The 22498-nt window shown below is 46.7% G+C and overlaps 1 protein-coding gene across 6 annotated transcripts in view; it reads right to left on the bottom strand.

Moving 5' to 3' along the window:
- Positions 1-2831: 2831 nt before the first annotated feature.
- Positions 2832-22498, bottom strand: part of TAOK2 (TAO kinase 2) — a 43769-nt gene continuing 24102 nt past the window's right edge. For 5 of the 6 annotated variants that reach the window (XM_060256803.1, XM_060256804.1, XM_060256799.1 and 2 more), the window contains 3 exons: positions 21700-21828; positions 19911-20114; positions 13786-18793 (listed from right to left, as the gene is read on the bottom strand). In XM_060256803.1, the coding sequence (XP_060112786.1) occupies positions 16655-18793; positions 19911-20114; positions 21700-21828 (2472 nt within the window). In that variant the 3' untranslated portion in view covers positions 13786-16654. Of the gene's footprint in view, positions 5167-7518; positions 7702-10403; positions 10617-13785; positions 18794-19910; positions 20115-21699; positions 21829-22498 lie in introns of those variants that run through there. The other variant, XM_060256805.1, reaches the window with a different exon arrangement.

Here is a 22498-nt window from a genome sequence, read left to right as displayed (position 1 = left end):
ACTCTCTAGCACACAACCTACAGAACCACAAAATTCTATTTTTAAAAGAAAAATGTAGCCCAGAAGTGCATTAAACAATGAAAATACAGAAGTAAAAATCCACAGATAACACTGTTTCATTTGGAAAGGTGTGAAGCAAATTTTTAAACGGAGAATCAATTTAGGTGATGCAGATCTGTAGCAGGCAGATTGAGTGCTCACAACATCTGGATCAAACCTGAATGTAGAAAGGGCTTAATTACTCTTTGAGGAGCAAATGCCAAACTTACTATACAGTGTCCCAAAGTTATTTTTTTGCAAGGAATCGTATGTGGTCTTTCAAGAGGTGGGAGTCAAATTTCTGCTTTATCATTAAATTCACTGGCTCACAATTAGGGCTGTCAGTTTAACCCACCTCAAAGAAGCATTGTGAAGATCAACAAAATTGGAAAATGGGAGCACTTCAGACATCTTCCTGTGTGGATGAACAGAATAAAAGCTGTTTTGTTTGCAGCCCCTCAGTTGCAGAATAATCTCTTCTGGGAGATGGGCCTGCCCCTCACAGTAGCTCTTTAAGAGGCAGTTGATGATGATTTTACTCAGGATGGTGTTTTATTCTGTTTATTGTAAGCTGTGGTTTTAATTCAGAGCTTTTATGTATTTTAGTTATTTCTACATTATTGTTTATATTGTAAGCTGAAGATAGGAAATAGGTTAATAATAAGTTGAAATATGGGACTGGTGCACAGAAATGCCAAAGAAAGGCGATTTCTGTATGTCTATAGGCAATTACCTGCCCTATGCACTTGAAGATCGCATCCCCCAAGATAAGTCTTGCTGCTTCCAGCCACCCTCTCTCCAAGCCCAAACAGACAGAATACAACTTTATAATAGTCAACATTTTTATTAAAAGATTTCTCACCTCACCCCGAAATCTCTCCCACTGGTAACCTTCTTGAGAGCAAGCAATTCTGTCTCCCCACCCCATTTTTACTCTTCCAAGTATGTCTGAATCTCCCCCACCCCACCCCCCAGTTTTTAAAAAAAGTGTTTTATTTTCTAATACATTCCATAGGACACATATGTCTAAGTTCCCCCCAACATTTTTTCTTCATATATAAAAAAGACATACACACATACATACACACACTCACATTAGTTTTTAATCACCCACACAGAGGGAGACAGGAAAGGGGGGGTGGGAGGCAAAAAAAAAAAAAAAGGAAAAAAGACCAGAAGAGGTAAACTGTACATGGGGGAAAGTTATGGCACCAAAAAACTGAAAAGATTTTTTTTCAAAAACAAAAAGGATTGATTATTATAATACATCAAGCCCCTCCAGCCCTATCCCTCCCCATAACCCCGTTTCCCAAACCCAGGCAGGCAGATATCACTAACTGAACATCTTGAAGTAAAAGGTCCCATTTCTCCTCCCCCCTCCCTCGCCCCCTCCCCCAGCTTGTTTAAAACAGTGGCCTTATTAAATTTAGAAAAGCAACTTGAGAAAATGGGATGAGGGTTTGGGGAGAAGTCTCTTTTCATTAGAAGTTTAAGAAGGTTCAAGAACAACTTTTGTGGTTGAGGACAGAGCACTGCCCTTTAGAAGGGGCAAGTGGCACAGGGAGGATAATTCGGTGGGAAAAAGGGACTAATGTGGTGGTGGTGGTGGGGAGTCTGAGAACACAGCGATATGCCTTAAGCTACACTACCGTGTAAAATTACTGTTTCAAGGTTTCCAGTTCCCAAAATGGAAAAAAAAGACAAAATCAAGGAAGTCTCAGAGGATCATGTATTTCTCTTCCTCAAAAGGAAGTCTCTAGAATCTTCCATTACTGAAAGAAATGTTAATATTTGATGAAATGCCCCACACCATTGCTTGACCCCCTTCACTCTGCTTTCACTGGGGATCTACCTTTTCCACTAGTCAAAAATGGACTCTAGAGCCCACATGAAGTACATTTTCCAAACTCACTAGGAGTAGTTCATGAGGAGAATTTTTATTTCACATTTTTTCCCCTCTTGTCATAAGGATGACAGAATTACCCTCCCTTTCCCATGAAAAAATGGTTTGTGACACACTTGCTATTTTAAAGAAAGTGTCCTTTTCCTCTTTACTTCAGGAAGATATCTTCCTCTATGACTATTTAGATGCCCAGTTCTAAGAAAGAGGCAGGGAAATGCATGGTTTACTCTTTATGAGTTTTCTTTCCCACCCAGTGGTATTAAACTCCAGGGCTGCTTTCTTCTGTCACAATGGGAGAGGAAAATACATCAAGACTTGCTCTTATAATAAGAGACTAAAAATTCCTTTCTAGATTTGTAAATTTGGACACCCACTCTGAGTGAATACACATCAGTGTTTAAATAGCACAAACCAATGTTTTACAGTAAATTGCCTCTCCCTGTAAACATTATGGATTGTATCCAATGGTTCCCTTCTGCTAAATGAGAAGATCCTCACTTTGCAGAAGGGAGCTGTTGGACCCAAGTCAGTTCTTCAGTTCCGTTTGGGATGGGGAAAATCTCAAAACTATTTTCAATTACTTATTTTTCCCTACCCTCATGACAGACTTTTACGTTCTAGTTATGATGGAGAAACTACTTGTGGCCATACTCACAAAACCTTTGTTTTGCCTCCTCTTTATCCTACAAGTTAAATCAGAAGTTTTGAGCATGAAAAAGGTGTTTTAAGCTTCTCCTTCAGCTTCCATAGTTGAGAAGCTGATTTTGAAATGCCTCAACAGAGATCACATCAGTTCACAAACTATCTTCTACTCGCCAGTGGGACATCTAACACAGATAAGGTGTAGCTTCGGGGTGGGGTGGGGACTAGGGAGGGGAGACTTTTTCCCAAGCAGAGAAGCCATTAGACTTTTGAGGTCAGAAATATCAACTGATGATATTAAGGGGCAGAAGGGAAGGCAATTGGCCACGGAAATCACAGGTCTATCGTGAAAAATTGACCCTGATCCCAAACCCTTGGTAATCTAGGGGTTTGTTCATACCGGGTATTACAGCAGAAACAGCATGAAGGGAGAGGGAAAAGTTGGGGAACAAGCATGCACGGAGAAAGGAGATGAGATGAAGATGGTGTTAATGGACGTGAATTCTGAACCAAAAGACATTTGTAATTTCTCCAGACACCCGTATCCTGCATACGCAGGCAAAGCCATTCTGCTCACTTGGGGAGACTAAATTGAAAGCAATGCAAGTTACTTGCACAGATCAAAAACAACACTGGGGCTATGGAAGTGATAGCAAACCATTTCGGGGGTGGGAATAAAAAAAAACATGAAAAGGGTCTAAGACAGAGGAATCTTTGAGGAGGAATGAAGCACAAGTGGGAAAAGATGACAATCCATCCCATCGCCTGGCCTACCAGAGATGGGGTCACAACTAGGAAACCAAACTTAACCCCTTAGCTTGGGGGCAGCTGTGATTCAAAGCCCTTCAGTGTTTACAAGAGGAACTGGATGTCTTTCCATAGGAGAAGGGGATGAAATACATAGGAGTAGGGGGTTGTTAGTATCATTAGAAGATCCCTGGGCTGGCAGGGGCTTAAATCTACATGTTAAAAAAAATACAGGAGAAAAGGGCATTGTTTAAAATCTACATTCTGGTTCATGAGAGGAATGTGAGAACTGGTTCAAGAACCTTTTTTTAATCAGATGGGTCAGGAGTAAGTGTCAAGACAGTCTCAAGAGCTAGAGTTCGCCACATCTCTCAGAAATGTGGCAGTGCAGGTAGAAGCCACAGTAGCCTGCAGCGATTTACACTTCCCTCTCTATCCACAAGTTTGTGATGAGGCAAAGAAGGCTCCTGGAGAAGAGAATGTTCTGGAAACAGACTGAATGCTGTGATCTCTGCCTGTGTACTTGGGCAGGACAGAGACCCCACTGTCCACATCCTAGAAGGGATGCACAAAGTCTTCCTCTGTCAATCTGATAATTCTAGGCATGCACAGATTGGCCACCATCACTGACAATCCAGGGCTTCTCCCCTCCCCCACCCCTGGCAAGATCTATGCCCATCATTTCTCTCTACCTAAACTGGGCTAAAGTAACCATGTTGTAGGAGAAAAAGAACAGGCTCTCTTGACGGTTGCAGCTCTTTTCACTGCCCATAGCAAGCTATAGGTGCACAACTGAGAACTCTGGATTTGTTGCAGTGTATTCTTCTCTTCCCAAGACTAGGATTTGGGATTATTCAGCCACAAACGGGGGGGGGGGAGATAATTTAATCTCCGCAGTTTGGGGGGTTATCGTTCGCCATCTCTCTCCGTCTACAGATTGTTGCAACGCTGGGGGAAGCAACTGCTAACGATCAGGTATGCAAAAACCGATCGCCAATGGCACGTCCACAGCTTTGGTGTCTCCTTCCACGTGGCGGTGAGGGAGGGGGACAGGAAACCGTGACCTGGGGGAGGCACCAGCCACAGGCCAGAGGGCAAGAATTCAACCTTCCACAGTCTCACAGTCCAATCTTCTGTGGCTCTGCGCTTGCAAAGTTGTGGCAAGACAAAGTCCACAGATGACGACTGAGGGGCTGGAACTGTGGTTCCAGTTTCACAGTGTCACCCCATCCGTAGCTCGAGGAGCCCCACTTTCCTTCCCCTTTTCCAACAGCCAATTTCCCCCATCACCCTCCAGCAGTTTCCCTGTTCTCTTCCCAATCGCTTCACGAGTAAGAAAAGTGCGACCCATTGAGGATGTGAGAGGTGACGCTGGCTGAGCGGCTGATGCCCTGGTCCGACTGGCCGCCAGAAGCTGTGCGTCGCAATGGCTGAGGGCTGTTCCTCAACATAACCACGTTGGAGCGGCCCCCTGGGGCAGATGACGATGAGGAAGATGAGGAGGAAGGAGAGGAAGAAGGAGGGTGGAGCCAAGCTGAAGGGGGTGGGGCTAACATAGGGGGCTGCCTCCATGCGTGGGGGGCGCCAGCCGTATTCTGGACACCGTGGCTCCAGTGAGAGCCACTGCGGGGAACAGGGCGGGAGGGCCAGGGCTGAGGGGGGGCAGTATAGCCTTGGTTGAAGGCTTCGGCGGGGATGCCTGTGAGTGCCATATTGCTGAATCCCAAGCGCATGCTCTCGGAGTCGAAAGCCTCAATCTCCCGGGCCTGGCGCTCCAAGAGGCTCCGGATTCGATCGGAGCGCTCGTTCTGCAGGGCTAACATCTCTTCCTCAATCTGGAGAGGGACAGAAGGGACAACAAAACAAAAGGTTTTAAAAAAATTACATCTTAGGACACAAGGACACATAAGTTCCCCCAAGAAAGAAAGGTCTAAATCCAGTCCTGCTAACCTGCGTATCAAAAACTCACAAAAAAGAGCAACTGCAGGTAAATGTTGGCTTGCAGAAGCACGGTCTACATTTGGACAAGGGAATGAGTGACCAAAGGTGGGCTCAACTGGGCAGTTAGAAGTGATATTACCAGGGGGGGTTTTGTAACAAGAACTTTTTTGCATATTAGGCCACACCCCATGATGTAGCCAATCCTGTCTTACAGAGCTCTTAGTACAGGGCCTTCTGTAAGCTCCAGAAGGCCCTGTGCGTGTGGCCTAATATTCGGGCTGCGTGTGGCCTAATATTCAAAGGAGTTCCTGCTACAAAAAAAGCCCTGGATATTACTATTTAATTATGTAAGGTAGGATCTAGCCAGTTTTTTCACTTGTCTTTCCTACAGCTTCTGTCCCTCATGGCTTTTGTCCATGCAGGTCCCCCTCCATACTTTTTGCCAGTGGAAAAACTGGTTGGAGCCAGTTTTTAGAGCTTCCTCTAACTGCTAAAGCACCTTATGGGCAGTTAAGTCTCTATATAGGCTGATCTTACTAATGCTGTACTATCAAGGGGGTCCTACCTAAGACTGCCTCATTGCTTCCTGACTGACCCATCACACTCCCAACTTCTCACTACTGCACAATTGTGGGATACGAAAGCTCTCTTCTCCATGTCCTTGCATTTTGAGAAGTAAAGCTACACAGTAGAGGTTTTGTTTTTAAAAGCCCACCAATAGAGCCCCACCACCTGGGACTAAAACATGAAGAACTCCAATGTCACGGCTTTTGTTCTGAAGAACATGTGTTTTTGACGGTGGCTCTTGATTGATTCTTTTTCATATACTGCAAAACCCATCAAGCCTGTGTTTCCTGCTCCACAATTAATATGAAAGTTTTCCATCTGGGATTCCCCTTTGCAAGGCACTGTTTTACAAGGGCCATGAAAATTGTAATAGCAACATTTAGTAGAGGATAGGTCTATCAATGGCTACTAGCCATTGGGGTGTGGAATTCTTTTTCTTGGTATTTTTCAGTCGGGTCTATTGGACCTGAAAAAATTTCAGAATTCCAGAGAAACCTGGATCCCAATACTGGTGAAGCATTCAAATTTTTGGAGGCTCCCCAATTTTTTCAGGTTCAATAGATTCGAAAACACCTGGGGGGAGGGGGGAAGCAGTGGCAAAGCTGCTAAAAACAGCTGAGAGGCAGCTCAGCTGAGGCTGTTTTGGACAGTCCCTTTAATCCAGACTGCCCAAAAGTGAAGAAGAAATTGGATTTATACTCTGCCCTTCACTCTGAATCTCAAGAGCCTCACAGCAACTTACAATCTCCTTTACTTTCCTCCCCTACAACAGACACCCTGTGAAGTAGGTGGGGCTGAGAGACCTCTCACAGATGCTGCCCTTTCAGGGACAGCTCTGCAAGAGCTATGGCTGACCCCAAGGCCATTCCAGCAGCTGCAAGTGGAGGAGTGGGGAATCAAACCTGCTTCTCCCAGATATGAGTCCACGCACTTAAGCTGGCTCTCTACACCAAAGAGCTTGCCAAGAAGCCAATCCTGTGGGGAGAACTGTCCCCACAGGCTTAGCTGGGGATCTAATGGGCAGCCCAGTTCAGACCAGACTGCTCAACAGAGCCCACCCAGGAGCTGATCCTGTGGGAAGAGTTCTCCCTGCAGGCTCAGCTGGGGCTCTGCCAGTATAAACCAGACTGCCCAACAGAGCCTGCCAAGACAGCCCAGTTTTGACAGTAATTCCTGAATATATACAGGATTTGGGGAGGGGGGGGATTTTTTTCTGGTTCTCCTGAAGAATGCCAGATACATCTGGAAAGCCAAAATGTACCTGAAAAATACCTATGTGTTAGAGGCAGCACCAGGGAAAGCCCTTGGTTTCTATGCCCTGTTATTGCTTCTTCAGAGGAACTGGTTGGCCACTGTGTGAAACAGGATGCTGGACCAGATGGAACACTGATCTGATCCGGCAGAGCTCTTCTTATGTTCTTACGTATGCATAACTATAGTCCTCAGGAGGGTGAAAGTTAAAAAATTTACACCAAGTAAGCGCTTTTTTGGGGTGGGGGATTGTTTACTTGACATACAGCCCCAGAAAGAAGTTTTTAGTGATTAAACTAAGCTGGGAGTTTAGATTCTGAAGAAGTGGGAGAGAAATGAACACTTCCGGAATGGAGAGGAGGCTGCAGATCAGAGCAGCAGGTGAAGGAATCAAGAATTTTGGTGCTTTCTGAGGGAAAGATACACACTCTTTGTTCTAGCAGTGCCCGGCGGATGGATACACGCTGCTCAAGCTCCTTGATTTCCCGTTCGTGTTGTGCCTCAGTGTGGATCTTGATCTTGCTCTGATAGGCATTCAGCAGCTCTAGTTCCTGTTGCAGCTGCATCCTCAGGACCTGGTACTCTGCCTCCTGTGTCTCATCCAACCGCAGCTAGGAGTGGAGGAATGAGAGAGGGTAAGAGCCAGGGACAGAACCACAGAACCCAGTGCCCAAGGTTCAACTAGCACTGGAAGAACTCTTCTTGCAAGGTTTCCTGTTATTCTGCAATTGCATCCAGGCAGGGCTGTTCCATCTGGGCTTTGCCCCTGAACTGTAAAACGTGTCATACTTTGGAATGCTAATGCCAGGATGATAACCAAGTTCTAAAACTATAATTTAAACTATAATATCTAGTTTTGAAACTGTAATTAAAAAAAAAAGGAATACAGCTTCTGTCTGCCAGGTCTCCCTGGTGCTTTAACAGCATCCTGAGGCTGGGGAATATATGCACCTCTTGTATCTCTCTGGCTGCCATATGAGCCTGAAACCCACTGGGGGGGGGAGGGAAGAAGAAGAAGAAGAAGAAGAAGAAGAAGAAGAAGAAGAAGAAGAAGAAGAAGAAGAAGAAGAAGAAGAAGAAATTGGATTTATATCCCGCCCTCCATTCCGAATCTCAGAGTGGCTCACAATCTCCTTTATCTTCCTCCCCCACAACAGACACCCTGTAAGGTGGGTGGGGCTGAGGGGGCACTCACAGCAGCTGCCCTTTCAAGGACAACCTCTGCCAGAGCTATGGCTGACCCAAGGCCATTCCAGCAGGTGCAAGTGGAGGAGTGGGGAATAAAACCTGGTTCTCCCAGATAAGATTCCACACACTTAACCACTACACCAAACTGGCTCTCTAAAAGCAAAAACAGGGCCCTTTTAAAGTACAAAAACACCCAAGCTTGGATCCCGAAGAGGATTTCCAGAACAGGAGGGGAATGATTCTCTAAACCTCTAGCCCCCTTCCCACCGATGATGCTGAGGAACCCAGGAACAGCATTCTGTGGTATGTGGGGGCATTTTTGGCTGTAGTGGCATGAGGAAGGTGGAGAAGTTACCAGTGAATCCAAACCCCAAGCATATCCATCCATCCTTCCTTCCTGTTCAGGTCAGCATATATCCCTCTTCCCCACCGCACTTGGACAATAGGTTACTCTCAGGTCACCCACTGAACTTAGTTACTGAGTAAGGGTCTGAAACTGGGTTTCCCCTCAGCACTGTTATACCACCTTAAAATATAGAACAGATGGAATATTTGGAACTGCCCCATGAGAGACCAGAGATCCAATCCCATCTCAGTCACAGATACTACTCTGCTCCTGAGTAAACGGATCTCGACCAGCTTCAGCAAATTGAGAACAATATGGGTCAATCTCGTGGGGATGCTGGGAGAGGAACGAGGAGATGCGAGATGGCAAACACACCGTCGGACTAATATTCACAGCCTGGGGCACATCAACAACCAAGCTCTCTTTCTTGGAAGCGCTGAGGACTGTAGCTGAGGGAGCAAGACTAAGGGATCTTGAAGAAACCATTCTCAAAACCCATAAATTAAACTAAACTCCTCAGGATTCTTTGTGAGGAGAGTGATAAAGCACCATGGAACTTGGTCTAACACTACTACAGGGTTGCCACTAAAATTTTCTTTTTCATTTCCCTAACTTTCCCTGACCAACATTTGTCAATTTCCCTGTGACCACTATTCAAATATAACCACAAGTTAAAAAATGAATAGGTCCTGTTGTATTAATGCAAGGCTTAATGAAATGTTCCACACTACAACTACACAATTCTCAACTGCAAAAATATTTGTCAAAGTAAGATTTAATATCAGCTTCTTTCAACATTAACTTCAGCAACATGTTTTGCAATTGCACCAAAAATTACACCAAGATACAAACTTCAAGTCAAGTAAACTGTGAATGCTAAAAACTAGGAGCTTTCCAAAGCTGGGGAAGTTTCATTTTCACTTTCTGGTTCCAGAAAGTGTAATGAGCAAATCAGCAGCAAAAAAGGCAGAGTTTCTGCAATCTAGAGAAGCAGACAACCCTCATTTGCAATCTTTATGCGTGGGAGAAGTCAGGAAAGAGGGTGAGAGAGCTTGTATTCTGAAAACTCCAGCAGGAACAAAATTTACTTTGCATGGTGCAGAGTAGAAAGTGCTAGTTGTCTATGAAATCCAAAAGTGGCAAAACTAATTTGAAACTCTGTGCTGGGTTTAGCAGGAGACAAAACGTCCATTCCATACACAAGCATGACCCAAAAACATGCTTATCTTTATATGTTAGTTAAATGCAGTACTAGCAGATAGGGATGAAAACAGTTAGGTGTTTAAAGTTTGTATATTTTGCTAAATGTTTAAACTAGCCTTGCAAATGCTACAGGCAGACCATGGAAATCATGTAGGGACAGAGCTCAACAAACACATTAGGCTGGTTGCTGGGGGTGGAGCTGGGAAAGGGCATCATTAAATTTTACTTGTATTCTGCTACTTCTCTATTTCAGTTGCCACAAAAACAGATCATGCTCTTGCAGCAGCAAGTCAAAAATCCACTGCTTGAATATATTTTAATCAGTTTCCCTGACTTCAGACCAACTTCCCTGACTTTTCCTGACCAATTTCCATTTCCTTGACTTTCCAGAAAGTGGCAACCCTGTAACTAGTGAACACAGTGATGCACCAAGGACACCCAAATTCTCTACCATGCCCCCTTGTCAATTAAAACAAGTTTACCAGGCACTGCTCATTTCACATAAATAATCCTTTGGGGTAGCAACATGCCACTTCTCCCTGACTACCCACCCCCATCCACAAGTGGGGTACCTACGGCCTGCGTGGAGAGCATTTCATTGATGCTGTGGTCATACTGCTCAGCGAGGATGGCCAGCTTGCGGGTCTGCTCGTCCTTCAGGCGTTTCAGGATGCCCTTGTGCTCGCTCTTTGGGGTGGTCTCCAAGAGGTGGTTGCGGAGGGCCTTGTACTGCCGTGTCTGGATCTTGCAGGTGTCCTGGAACTGCTTTTTAATTTGCAGTTCCTTGGACTGGAGGGGAGGGGGACAAGGAAAGATGAGAGGAAGACAAAACACAGGACGAGCCCAAGAGACCGGAGGAGGAGGAGAACGGTGAAGGTACAAGCGAACAAGAAAAGGAAAAGGGTGTAGCCAGGATTGGGGGGCGGGAGAAAGAGAGAGAGAGAGAGAAAAAAAGAGAGACAGGAGCACGTGTTAGACAAACGACTCCCACCAGGAAGGGGCGTTGGTGGGGGCCCACTAATTGATTTAACCATTGTACCCACTTACACCATGGCCAATTACCCAACAACAAGACTACTAAAAACGCGGTAACCGAAGCTCTGATCAGCAATCAATTTAGTCAGGGCCATGTTTTGAATTTGCATCGGGCTGAAGGGGCAGCTACGTTAACTTTCCCCCACTGGCTCACTCCAACACAAATTGGAATGCAGGTGAAGGGCCATCTGAGCCCCCATTCCCCCCCCCCCCAATAACAGCACGAACAGCGGTGATTCTTTACCACCACGGCTGCACCCTCCCAATGCCCTGAGAGCCAAAGACCGGCAGATGAAAATGTTTAACGGGAGAACTTGTTTTTATGCTCCTGTTCACACAGGATGGAAAGGAGGGAACCCAAAGGTCTTGGTGATGTATAATGGAAGGAGTTGCCCTCCCAGGGTGCTTCATGTAAGGAACATGAGAGAACCCTAGATGGCCAGTGCCTCTTTCCTATACTTAGCCAAAGTATACTTCATGTCAGACTAAAACCATGCATTTGTGACATGCCCGTCACCTATTTCCATTGCCCCCCTCACAATTTGTTTCACTGACATTTCACTATCCACCCTAATGTACCTCTTTCTACCAGTTGTCCTTTATGAGAAACCTGATCATGAGGACGTCTTTCCAACCTGTATTTTCATAACCAGCTCATACTGGGAGATCCATCATTTAAGGGACTTTTCACTGGTCCCTCCCGATCTAAAAAGAATCCTTGTTTTCCAAGAAAAACACTGGGGACGTGAGCTAAAGAGATATACATGGATGTGCCAAACAAACTTAAAGTATCTGACATGGGTTCGAAGACAGACAAGCAGGTTTCTCTTGCTTTCTGTCATCACCTTGGTTAGGCTACAGTTTGGTCTAAAAAAGTATTACCAAGCACACAGAAGATCCTTCTGTGGGGACAAATAAGGGTACACAGTTCACATATGCACCAGGGGATGGGTGGACAGTTTTAACTATCACATTGTTTTAGCCTACACTTCCTGTATGGAACTCAGGGCAGGAAACTTAGTTTTTATTCTAACAAGGTAGGGCAGGCTGAGCACATGTGACTGGATCAAGTGAGTTTTCCTGCTTGCGTGAGCATTCGAACCCAGGCTCCCCTCAGTTCTAGTCTAACCACTACACCTCATTAACTTTGTTTAGTGCAGGACAGAAGACGATGCTTGTGCCTCTGACCAAAACCTCAGAATCATCGCTTGGCTGTCAGAAGGGTTAGAATTCTGAAGATCGGGAAGCAAAAGAATTGTGTCAGATGTCTTTTCAAAATAAGGAGGAAGAGTCTGAGTCGAGACTGCTGTATGCAGCAGGCTGAAAACCATGTTAAGGTGAACCCCTAGGACCTCAGCCTCTCTTGGCTGGCTCCATCAAAGCTTCAAAGTTGCAGGGAGGAGACTTTTCCCCCAGAGGGCATGGCAGAATTCCACTGACCCAGTGACTATCACAAAACTTGGTGTTTTACTTGCCCTTCTCCCACACTGGTATAAAAGCTGGAGGGGGTTGCCCATACAGGTTTTGTGGTATGGCAGTGTATGCTATTTTTCTGTAGTTGAAGGAGGTAAATGGCTGGTCCTAGAGAAATCAGTACCAGCAACAGAAAAAATCCAAATCCTTCCTCCTGTTCCTCCATTAACAGAGGGGAAGGGAAGGGACTCTGGCATAATGCCTCACAGAAATGAGGAAGGTGCTCTGTTTCACTTCATTGTGTCGCATGTGACACATGGATATGTTTAATGCCACCCCAAAATCCTACTCTCTGTGGCAGACCTCTTAACTGAGCTGAGCTACCGCTCAGAATGTTTTTGTGAAAATCACTGCTTTTTAACGTTCTTTGGAATAGGCCTTGGTGTAACCAATAAGAGGTCAGTGCCACTTGGATTCCAAGCTTATTAGTCTCCCGTTGGACTTACGAGTCAGGTTGTGTGCATGGAGTGGGCTCTAAGGGGGGGGCAAGTAAAACTACATACAGAGTTCCTTAACTCCTTCTTGTACCCTTAAAATGTTTTTATGAACCTCCTAGCCTTTGTGAGTGCAGAAAGTTGTAGTGGAGGACTTCTTCCAAAAAGCTCTTCAGGAAGTGAAGTAAAATTCAAAGCAGGTAAGCCAGATTTGAATCTGGCAGGGGTGGAATTCTAGCAGGAGCTCCTTTGCATATTAGGCCACAAGGCTCTTTTTTGTAAACTCTTGGCAGATTGGCTACATTAGGGGTGTGTGGTCTAATATGCAAAGGAGCTCCTGCTAAAATTCCACCCCTGCCAGCAACAGGTTAAAAACCAACACGATTTTTGAGGAATGAACTTTAAAGAGTTTAAAGCTCCCTTCGTCAGATACCAAAGGGAGTTTTGACTCTCAAAAGAAGAAGACTGCAGATTTATACCCCGCCCTTCTCTCTGAATCAGAGACTCAGAGCGGCTTATAATCTCCTATATCTTCTTCCCCCTCAACAGATACCCTGTGAGGTGGGTGGGGCAGAGAGGGGTCTCACAGCAGCTGCCCTTTCAAGGACAACTCCTGCGATAGCTATGGCTAACCCAAGGCCATTCCAGAAGCTGCAAGTGGACGAGTGGGGAATCAAACCTGGTTTTCCCAGATAAGAGTTCGCACACTTAACCCCTACACCAAACTGACTCTGATAACCCCCAAAATCTTGGTCTCTAATAAAGTGTTGCTGGACTCAAACCCAGCAGAGGGACATGGATTCCCTCTCCAAACAAAACAGATAACGTCTCCCATTTAGCTGCTGTCAGGCAGATGCTGAACAGCTGAAACCTGGGGGATGGGGTGGGAGGTTAGAATACGTGGGGGAGAACTGTTGGGGTGTGAAAACAGACTCATAGCCCACCTTCCTAAGCTTACTGTGCCCCCTTGGATTACAAATGTCAGAAAAGAACCAAATCAAACTCAAAACTCAGAATACAGCAATGGTGAACTGTGGTGCAGATTTTTTTTTCTTTTATTATTATTATTATTTTCTCTTCAAAATTTCACATGCATCCACAAACATGGAAGGGATAAATAAATAAACCACAGATAAAACACCTGCCTCCTCAAAATGGGAGAAATAAATAAAAAAAATTTAATAGAATTTTTTTTAAAAAATGGAAGGAGGGTAGGCATAGCTAAAAAGGGGGGAGAGGAGGGAAATACAAGTACACTATTAAATGGACAAAACAGAATCAGTACTGAGAACAAATTTGGCCAAAAAGTCAGAGGAATGCCAAAAAAAAAGTCCATGGATAAACAAAACTGGAATAAATAAAAGAACACATGTGAACCAAAAAAAGGGAGAAATACAATGATACACCGAATGCAGAAATGGGTCTAAAATCCAGAAACACAGTAAACATGGATGAATAAAGTGGAATTAAAACTAAAGGGATAACCTCAGAAAGGTTAAAAAAAAGATGTGATAACACTGTCAGACTAATAAAAGCTGTGAAAATGAACAGAAATACAAATGGAAAAGAAAAATACATCAGCAACCAGATATGTAGAAAATAGTTCTCTTGTGATTTGACTATCCAGATCAGGGTATTTCAAGGTGTTTAACAGATAAAGAATTAATAAGAAGGGACACAACCTCCCCCTAAAAACTCCCTAGCCATGCCTGTCAATCTCAGAGCACTTAGTTAAAATAAGCAGGATTTTATTATCTCAGCTCAGGTAAGACTTGCTGAGAAACGCTCAAGATTGACCCTCCCAATTTGAGTAAAAAGAAAGTAAATTAGCAATCTTTTTGCCAATTTGTTAGTGCATTAGTTATGAATAAAATAGGAAATAAAAGTGAATATTCTAAAAGAAAAAGCAAGCCCAGTAACAAAAAGTAGTTATACAGTCTGTTCTCTAGTGTTTTGATGCTTGCCTGATTGGAAAGAAAATTTGTTTGGTAACGCTTTTACTGGCAGGATTACAATCAGCACAGGAATGCAGGAGTCCTGGGGGTTACATGGCTGCTGCTTGCATGAAAAGAGAAGGCATCTAAATCATGGGCTGCTAAGCAGCAAGCTGTTGCAGCTGCCACCTCAGGCTAAAGGGGGGGGGGGGGACCTAGATGCTCCAGGCCTCAACTAAAGCACAATTCAGCGCCCCTCTGCACTTTATCAAGCTGTAAAGAATAGAATCTAAACATTTCACTTGTCTGATCACTTCACTTACTTGCAATTCCAATATTTTTCAATTCTGGTAGATTAAGAGTTTCCAGACATGCAAAGTGTTGGAATTCCAGTCAACGGGGCAGCAATGTTTTGGGGTGGTTTTTTTTTTAAACATGGCTGAAGAAATTTATTTGTAATGCTAACTTAAGAGTTTGTATGCAATCATGCTTGCAGAGACATTAATCCAAAATAAAGTGTTTTATATTTTCTGTCATGAGCTTTCCTGGCACAGGGGAACAACTGCCTCAAAGGAAAGAAAATGCAGCTCCCGGCCTCCCCCCGCTTTGTGGCATGTGGTCTTTTAAAGCTTCTCATTTTCAACCACATAAAAGAAAATACTGATTTGCCCATCCTGCTTTAAAGTGAGCAATTGCATAGTTAGTGGATTTCTCCCATTTTCAGTCAAATTATGAAAATACACATCAACATTTGCTTCTTTTCCTCCTCTCCACAAAAAATGCTTTTATATAAAATTTACAAAAAAAAGGTCACAAACATACACAAACACAAAGTCAGCTTGAAATATATACATTCAAGGCAAAACAAAAAAAATGAAGTGAAAGGGATATTACAAATAAGGTGGAAAATGATAAAATATATATATTTATAAAATGATGAAATATATATATATGGGAACGGCGAAAGAATCACCTACAACTGATTTAACCCCTCAGAAACTGGGAAGAGTCTGAGTTCTTAAGACACAGGCACCCTTTCGTCTTATACATTTCCAGAACAACTGAATAAGGGGCACATCATGCGGAAGGTGGTGGGAGTAGAGAAGTAGATTCAAATGGGATTCAGATGCTGATCTTTTAAATTTTAATGATTGTGCATTAAGCCCTAACAGCCTCTTCATCTTTGGGGAGGTCTGCAATTATGTTGGCTGGAACGTAAGATGGACTCTCCCTATTCAATGTAGGGTTAAGGTCAAACCAGCAGCACCCGAAGTTTTCAAAGAGGATTCTTGCAAACGGTGGAGTGCCGTGCAAACCTGTGCCCCCCTCCACTCCCCAAATCCAACAACTTGGGAGGGGGGAGGGTGGCCTCAGGCCTGTCTACTTCAACTTTACAGATCATGCTACAGCATGTACATCTGATACCGTGGTTTCACCTACATCTCCCAATCTCCCCCCGCCCCGCAATCAGAACTAGTCATTTAAGTGGGCGGAGACATATCCAGCCCACCCACACTGGCAGCTCTTGAGGGCGTCAGGTGATTCTTTCCTCGTTAGGATAATGAACACACAACAACGCCTCACCCCATCCCCCCCAAACTGTAAAAAACCCAAGGAGCTGGCACCTTTCCACTCACTTCCCCAACAACAAAAAGTCTTTTTCCACCCCTCAAGTATTCCCCCCCACCATCTGGGGCAAGAGGCCCTTGGCATTAAGACATCCATTCACCTTTCCTCAACAGCTCATTTTTCTCTGCCCCCATATTGGCAACCTCCCCCCAACACTGCCGCTTGCATGGAAAGTAGGAACTCCAGTAGTAAACACTGATCGGCTCTGCCCAAACTGTGTTTGTATCACACGCCATGGGGCAGGGCTTCACTGGAACTGGCCAAAGAGTATTTTCACAGTTTCAGAATAGGGTTTGGCAAGTCACACCCAACCGAGGGAGGCTTATCTCCAGGGCTTCCGGGCACGCTGAGCTGCCTGCCCACGACTTCTTCTAATGGCCTGCCTGGCTGACCCCACGGAATGTCCTCTCAGCTTGGCCCCATGGGCCACCAGGCGGGGGATATGGCTAGGTCTGTCCTCACGCAGGACGCGCAGGCCCTTGAGGCACTTCAGGGCAGCTGGGGGCAACTGAGCACAGATCACCTCCGCCAGAAGCTTGTTGAGGCGACAGATGGGTTTGGCAAAGAGGGCAACGGCCTTGCGGTGCCAAGGAAGCGGAGGCAGGCGCTGGCGGGACAGCACGGGGATGCGGCTACGGAAGCCGCCTTTGTTGGTTTTGGGGAAGAGGCGGAACAGGCCTCGTTCGCTGACCAGCCCCAAGTGCTGAAGGATGCGGAAAGCCGGGCGTGGGAGACGCAGGAGGATTAGAAGCCAAAAGCGCCGGGCCCGGCGGGGAAAGCCTCTCAGGCTACGCCTCGCTATCGCCCCCAACAGGTAGAGGGGCAGGAAAAGCCAGGGAGAGGCTAAAAGATAGGAAGCCAGGAGGATGACGGGGACGTAGAGACGCCCCCTGTTGGCACTCAGCCCTACCACTCCAACCGCCCCGGCCATTTTGGCCAGAAGTAGGAAGGAGGCTCCGGAGAGGAGGAAGACAGAGTGCAGTAGGGTGTAAGTGACCCCTAGGCCCACCAGTGCTCCTTCGAGGGCCAGAAGAATGTCCTGAAACCCTCCACCCTGGGCCCACAGAGCAGCTAGAAGGAGAAGGAGAGTTGGGGCACACGGATAGGCAGAGACCAAGAGTGCCAAGGCCGCGCAGAGGACATGAGGCAGAACTGCTGCCACTGGAGGGGAGAGAGGGCGAGCTTTGCTGGTGCTGTGCTGATTGTAGAAATCTTCAGGGGCTGGGCAGCCATCACCGGGGCGTCGCAGGGAGCCCTCTTCCAAGATGGGAGATAAGGAACTGGGGTATAAGAGAGCTTCACACCTGAATGGATCTAGCTGATCAGTCTCTTGCCCATCAGGCTCTGGAACACCTGGGCGTCCCCGGGCGCCTGGCAGAAACTCAGAACCTCCTCTGTATTGCTCCAGTGCCCCAAGAAACTTTGGCTTTAGTTCTAGATCCACAACTTCCTCTTTGTACAGCTCTAGCTGCTCCAGACTCGCTCCACGGAAACCTAGAATCTGGCCTTCTTTGCTACCGAGACCTAGAACCTCACTGTCTTTCCCGTCCAGCCCAAGGCACCTCTGCCTCAGTTCCACAACTGCAGCCTCCTGACCAGCTGGAATGGCATCTGCCAGGCATTGCCAGTCTTGCTCTACGTTTCCAGAATGCCTTGATCCCGACACCAAAATCGCCATGCTTTGCTCATCCAGATCCAGACCCCCCTTTTGCAACCAGTCCGGTTCAATACACTCGGCTTCCAGCTCTAAGTCATCCTCATCGAGTCCATACTCTGCAGCCTCATGCCTGGGAGGCTCTTCCTTTGGCTCTGGCATCCCACTTGCACACTTCCTTAAGAGAACCGGACGTGAAATCCTGGAGCCTACAACATCATCACCACCGCCCTGAGTGGCCTCCAGAACCTCTCTAACATGTTTGGACTGACCCAGAGTATCGTAAAACGGGCTGCCCGCCTCCAGAACAGCGGCTTTGTGTCCTCTTGGGTCTAGGGGCCCAGTGAGCAGACATTCAGATTCTGCATCTACCCAAAGTTTTTGATCCCCAGTCTCATAACCATCTGGATGTGGCCCACCCTGTTGTTCCTGTACAGAAGCTAAACCTCCAGCCTCACATCTGTCCATTCCTATGACCCCCGGGTGCCCCTGTTCTGGCTCCAGAACCCCCACATCCTGCCCTTCAGGGCACCACTGGCAGCAAGGCGGTGTGTAGGTAGCACCTACTTTGAGGCTCTTGGGCTGCTGCCGGACCTCCATGGCATGTTTCTGGCGTAGCTCCTGCTCACGGCGCTTGTTGTACTCCAGCTGATTGGAGAGCTCCGTTTGGTGCTGCAGGCGGGTGAGCTCCGTGCGGGTGCGCTGGACGGTGTGCAAGTGACGGAACTCCAGCTCTTGGGTGGACTCGTGCTGGCGTAGCAGCATAGCGCATTCCAGATCCTTCTGTGTCTGCTTTTTGTTCAGCTCCTGAAGAAGCAAAACAAAGAAGCCACTAAGATTCCCCCACTTGAAGAACCCAGTTATTTTCCTGGCTTGGTATAAATGCTTCCAATGGGTATTTTTTAAAAGTTGTTTGAGAATCATAGAATTATAGAGTTGGAAGAGGTCATACAGGCCATCTAGTCCAACCAATGCAGGATCAGCCTGCAGCATCCCTGACAAGTGTTTGTCCAGCTGCTGCTTCAAGACTGCCAGCGAGAGGGAGCTCACCACCTTCCTTGGTAGCCGATTCCACTATTGAATAACTCTTACCGTAAAAAAGTTTTTCCTAATATCCAGCTGGTACCTTCCCACCCTTAATTTAAACCAATTCTTGCGAGTCCTCTCCTCTGCTGCCAAGAGGAACAGCTCCCTGCCCTCCTCTAAGGGACAGCCCTTCAAAGACTTAAAGAGAGCAACCATGTTCCCCCTCAACCTCTTCTCCAGGCTGAACAGTCCAATTCTCTCAGCCTTTCCTCTTAGGGCTTGGTCTCCAGGCCCCTGATCATCCTCATCGCTCTTCTCTGCACCCGCTCCATTCTCCATGCTACTGTAAAACTCCTTTGTTCTCTCACTGTCAGGGGCTGCTAGTGCTGCAATTCTGTGCAAACAGAGAATCTGGCACAGGATGCAAGACCTGGTACACTGAGAAACTGCTTCCTCCAGAGCAGGCCTCCATAGAGCCATTAATATATATTTTTAAAGAAAATATACACAGCAAACTAATTTCTACCTCTAAAAGACATGAAGAAGAGTCTGAAAGTATCTGGACAATGTCCTTCGATACAGATGATCCTGTGTTACCCCAGTTCTAGCATCCATCTCCCTCTGAACGCCCTCATTCCCCCACTCCACAACAGTCACCTAAACTGCGGCTGCCGGTTTCCGTTCTTCTGGGGCAACTGAGTCCCCAACACAGAACCAACAAAAAAGGAAATCAAAGATGGTGGAATACAATATTCTAGCCTGATCAGTACTTCCAACTTCCCCCCTCCCCAAAACCCCCTCCTGTGGTTCTGGCCTTTCGGTCACATCCTTTCAGCCCTTTGTGCTGCCCTCCGGTCCCTCCCTTCCCATCCACCGAGCTCTGGCTCTCAGCCCCTACCTCTCGTAGCAGGTCTTGGTCCAGGTTGTGGCGCGCGAGCAGCATCTTGCGCTTGTACTGGCGGCACTGCAGCTCAAAGTATTGCCTCTGGCGGCGCAGAAGGTTGGCCTCTTCCTCAGCCTGGTAATGCTGCATGTTCTCTTTCTGCCTTAGCAGCCACTCCTGCTTCTCCCGCTTGGGTGTGCTCTGGTTCTCCTGCAGCTCCTGGGAGACAAACCAGAATGAAAGGTCAAATGCATGAAGCTGGCTGTCGTTGGTGATAGAGCTGGATCTCCCTGCACTTGGGCTGGTGGACTGAGAGCACTTCTGCCAAAGCTGGATGAAGAGAATACCCAGGTGAAGAGCCCTGCTGTGCTTCTGTGGGTGTTTGCAGGATTCCTGCAAAGCATGCCCATGCCCCCGCTTTGCACTGACAGCTACCTCATTTTAACACATCCTGGCTTCTGTTCTGTTCTCAATGAATGAGGAGTTAAGCAAGCCATGCAGACCCTGCTGGAAGCGCTTTTCCAAAAGCCTAACATAGAGAACATGGCCACTTCCTCCCAGGGAGATAGCTCTACAGCCTAGTTGTGAAGGGGAGGGAGTTACAGCTTGCAGGGGATTATGGGAATGCTCAGCAGAAGACAGAATGTTCCCAGGCACAGGATTTTATGGGGCAGGGTGTGAACAGGAGATGCTGAATATTCTACACCTTGAAGATCACAGTGAGCACTACGCTTGCTCCAGAAGGAATCCCTCAGGGACATTTTTCACATCACAGCAGCACTATGGACTGAAAGAAGACGACTGCAGATTTATACCCCACCCTTCTCTCTGAATCAGAGTGGCTTACAATCTCCTATATCTTCTCCCCCCACAACAGACACCCTGTGAGGTGGGTGGGGCTGAGAGAGCTCTGACAGCAGCTGCCCTTTCAAGGACAACCTCTGCGATAGCTATGGCTAACCCAAGGCCATTCCAGCAGGTGCAAGTGGAGGAGTGGGGAATCAAACCCGGTTCTCCCAGATAAGAGTCTTAACCTTACCACTTAACCACTACACCAGACTGGTTCTCTGAGAGCCAGCACAGTCGAGCCAGCATTACAGACTATCATCCCAATGAAAACAATATAAGGGCAAGATACGGGGATGGGGCAAAAGGAAGCCTTTGGCAAAGTTTTGCTTTGGTTTTTCTCTCCGCCCCCATCTAATTCCTTATATACGGTCTCATGTCTGTTCCAAAGAAATCAAGCAGGGGGCTCTGCCACTCCCTCTTCCCTCAACTCTATGACTAGTAAGGCAGAGGGAACAGAACTGCACAGCCCAGGCTAGCCTAATCTCAGCGGATCGCAGAAGCTAAGCAGGGTCATCCACCACCAGGGAATACTAGAGTCATGATACGGAGGCGGGTAATGGCAAACCACCTCTGAATGTCTCTTGCCTTGAAAACCCTACGGGGTTGCCGTAAGTCCCCTGCGATTTGATGGCACTTTCCACCAACACAGCAGAGAGAATGACTGATCCAAGGTCGCCCTTGTGGCCTTTTTTTTGTGGCTCGAGCAAGGCTTCCAACCAACATTCCCTCTAAGCTGCAGAGTCTTTTGAGCCAAAATTCTACTTTGTGAGCTACTGCATAGATTGTTGTGCTCTGGGGTCATCCTTCCTGAGCTAAAACAAAAATGTGTGAGCTGGAGGCTAAAAATCTATGAGCTAGCTCATGCTAACTCAGCTTAGAGGGAACACAGCTTCCAAGCCAGGTTTCTCCCAGCCCAAACCCAACATGCTAACTATGAACACCACCCAGGCTCTACCTCTTTGAGCTGCTCCTTGCGTAGCTTATACTGGCGCTTTTGGGATTCCAGCAAGTTGCCCAGTTCCTTCTTCTGCTGGCCCAAGATGTGCTGCTGGAATTTCTTCTCCTCAGTCAGGGCTGCCTTTGCCTGTAGAGAGAAATGTGGTTTGCAAAGGAACAATAGATGAGATGGAAATTGCCCGGGGCTGCACATATCCTGCAACTCCAAACAAGTATAGAAAGTTTAGCATCCAGCAAATAATTTGACAGTTGTCAGCATTCATTGAGCCAAAAAAGTTTCTAAGCTTTATGGGGGTGAAAAAAGGCCCGAGGGCAATAACTCAAACACAGGAATAAAGGGTTTGGGGTGAGTTCCCCAGTGAGGAGGAGTTTCAGATCTTGGACTGGCACAGCTATGTTAAAATATACAAAAATGCAAATTTGCATAGTACTGCAGGTCACAATTAAGCATTTCCCTTGTGTACAGCCTTAAGGAGCATACAGAAGTAATTGTCTGCTCTAGAACTGGGGGAGAGGATTTAGGCAAGGTACCCTCAGAGAATCCCCTTAACCTGGAAGAGATTACTGCAAAATCTCTCCCACTCCCTCTGATTGCCTTGGGAGCTTGATGCAGCATGAATGGTGGTGGCGTTGAGGATGCTGGGTCATCTGCCTATTTGCCGGGGCTGCTGCCAAGCCTGGCATTCAGGAGGACGATTCCCAAGCCTCTCTGCAGTCACTAACTGTGGTTATCCCCAAGCACTGCACTGCCAGGTCACTGCACTGCTCTGGCTAGACAGAAGGGGGCTTTCAGCTGA

Source organism: Heteronotia binoei, chromosome 15 (assembly GCF_032191835.1).
Source record: "Heteronotia binoei isolate CCM8104 ecotype False Entrance Well chromosome 15, APGP_CSIRO_Hbin_v1, whole genome shotgun sequence".
NCBI classification, from domain to species: domain Eukaryota; kingdom Metazoa; phylum Chordata; class Lepidosauria; order Squamata; family Gekkonidae; genus Heteronotia; species Heteronotia binoei.
Note: the sequence above shows the minus strand (reverse complement) of the source record. Positions and strands in the feature narration are given on the sequence as shown.